This window comes from Typha angustifolia, chromosome 1 (assembly GCF_048772165.1).
Source record: "Typha angustifolia cultivar Huaian chromosome 1, ASM4877216v1, whole genome shotgun sequence".
NCBI lineage: Eukaryota > Viridiplantae > Streptophyta > Magnoliopsida > Poales > Typhaceae > Typha > Typha angustifolia.
The window spans coordinates 4,705,077-4,707,700 of record NC_133239.1 but is presented as its reverse complement, the minus strand read 5'-3'; the positions used below and the strand labels follow the sequence as shown (position 1 = coordinate 4,707,700).

Below are 2,624 nucleotides of genomic sequence, written 5' to 3'. Positions count from 1 at the left end.
AATTAATAAATCTGGTGGTGTTACACCAAATGTACGTTAAACGTGATGATTGCACAAGATCTTAGAAGGTTTATGATTGAATATTGATAATGGAAGACTCAAAGTATGAAAACAACGACTTAAAACTCTTGAAAACTTAATCTTTTTTTCTTCTTCTTCTAAAGTACTCACACCACGTTGGATCCCATTACAATTCAAAACAGACAGTAGTTGGTTGGAAAGTTTTGAAGAGAAGAAAGCAACAAAAAACGCACCCTATCTAATGGAAAATGGACAAGGCTAACTCTCGTTTTTCTTTTAGAAGAAACCATTGCGTGGCAGATCTATTGTTAGTGTTGAATTTTAATTCCTTGACTAATATAGCATTTCAGTTTGACAGAAAAATTTATAAGCGCAATAAGCATAATATTTGGGTAGAGTAACCCTATGCATGCATGCATGCAAGCATGCACGCAAAAGCTAGAAGATTATCGTACTTGTAATTAGGTTTTAGACAGCAGGAGATATAACACAATGGATAGATCTCTTCCATCAATAAAAGTTTTCCCATTCTATCTGAACAATATTATACAATTAATTAACCTCCAAAAATGGTTACCTTTTCACTGTAACATATACATTTATACATGTTATATTTACTCAGGTCTGATATGTTTGCTATCATGGCTCAAATTCTTAGCAATTGCATCAAGTTGCCTACTTGCCTTGCAGCTTCTTGCCATTGCCATGCATCCAGTTTCTGGTTGCAAACAAAATCTATTGCTCTAGTAATTAGATCACTCCCTCCCTTCTTCATCTGCGCTGCCATCTTCGGGCACTTCAATAACCCTATATAAGCATCCAAGTCATGAACACATGCAGGGTTCTTCACCTTGAAGAAGTCCAAGGCTAACTCTACTCCCACATGAGCATAACATGAGCAGCTCCAAGGGAGCTCATACCTACCACCCAAAAACCTAGAATTCTCATTGAGGAAAACTCCGGGCAGCTTTGTCACAGGATCGTTGACGTTAGCGACGCGCAGGACCTTCACGCCGAGGTCCTCACACCTCTGCTTGAACCCTAGGTTCCCGACCCTCGGCCCGCCGAATGAGTACACGGTGATCGGGACTTCCCGGCTACCGCCGTCTCTGTTCAAGCCGAGCTCCGCTAGGTCGTAACCTAGAAGAAGAGCCAGTGAACTCCCCATGCTATGACCTGCCAGTGTGATGCTTAATTCCTCATCTTTGTAGAGGTTGACTAGTCTCGACACCTCGGCCAGGAGTTGCTCGCGGCAGCTGCCGCTGCCGAACTTGCACGAGCTGTCGTTGGAGGTGTAGAGGCTGAGGAAGCCCGACTCGACCTTGACGTCCGGCCGGGGGTCGTGCGGGTCGAGCCGCGCCGGCTCGAGCGAGCTCATGAAATTGGCGATCCACTCGGTGTTCGTCACCGTCCCCCGGAACGAGACTAACACATCTCTCCTCCCTAATCTCTTCACCTCCTCGTCGTCGGACACCGCCACGTACCCGATCCACCGCCCGCAGCAAGTGCCGGCCTGCGTCGGGATGCTGATGTCCGGCGTCGCGTAGATGTACTTGGTGATGTGATAGCCGGAGCCTTCCATGCCGACCTCGCGGAGCATCCGGCTCTTCCCGTACTTGCAATTGAGGTAGCGCTTGGAAGCCGGGTCGAGGTCGAAGGCTTTGTAGCACGCGGCGACGAACTCGCCGTACCGGACGATCTCCTGGCGGAGGATGGGGTTGAGGGGCTCCACGAGGTCCTCCCAATCGTCGGACCCTTGGATCTCCCGCCACATGCAGGCGAGAGGCGGACTCGCCACCTCAACTCGGGCGGACGCGCGGTTGAGCGCAGCGGTGGACGGGGAAGCCGCTATGGCTATCGTCTTTTGCTGCTGGGGGGCCAAGGTGGAGACCGCGACGGCGGTAGCCGATGCGCGGAGGCGGCGTGATGGTACCCCGCCGCACGAGGCTAAGTATGATGTGTTCGATATAGAGAAGGACGAAGACGCCGCCGCCATTAGATGTTCTCGCGAGGAATGAAGAGGGAGCGCGAGAGAGAAAGAGAGAGAGGAGAGTGTGAGTTTTTGAGGTGGGAATTAAGGAGAGAAGGGTGTGAAGTGTGCACATATATATATATATATTTATATATGTTGGGTATGGTGGGGAAGAACCGACCGTTGGCCTGGGGTGTAACGAAGCGCATGTTTGGCGTGAGATTTGACCGGGAATACACGAGTAAGAATTTTTTTTGCCTGTGGAGTGGTCGGTTGAGTGCCGATTCCGGCTGGGAAATCAGCTGAAAAGTACGGGCTTTCATGAAGGAGACGAGAAGGATCGCATAAAGTAAGGGGCCTCTCTTTTCGCACATAACACCCTATCTTCTTCTATAATTTGACAAAACTTACTTTCTTTTCTCAAAATCTCTACAACAAACATTCTTCACCTGCCCCTACAATTACGATTCTAGCCTAATTGGTATAATTACCTTATATTATTATTATTATTATTATTATTATTATTATTATTATTATTATTATTATTATTATTATTATTATTCGTGTATTAGCATCAAATTTAATCCCTGCCCATTTGAGATATCTTTTTTTCTCACAACCTTCTTTCCAA

The 2,624-nt window shown here is 47.1% G+C and overlaps 1 protein-coding gene across 1 annotated transcript; it reads right to left on the bottom strand.

Moving 5' to 3' along the window:
- Window positions 1-536: 536 nt before the first annotated feature.
- LOC140764262 (galactolipase DONGLE, chloroplastic) lies at window positions 537-2,087 on the bottom strand. The gene has a single exon (XM_073102734.1). It carries the CDS (start codon window positions 2,015-2,017, stop codon window positions 668-670), a length of 1,350 nt encoding a protein of 449 aa, XP_072958835.1. The 5' UTR covers window positions 2,018-2,087; the 3' UTR covers window positions 537-667.
- Between the last annotated feature and the right edge of the window lie 537 nt (window positions 2,088-2,624).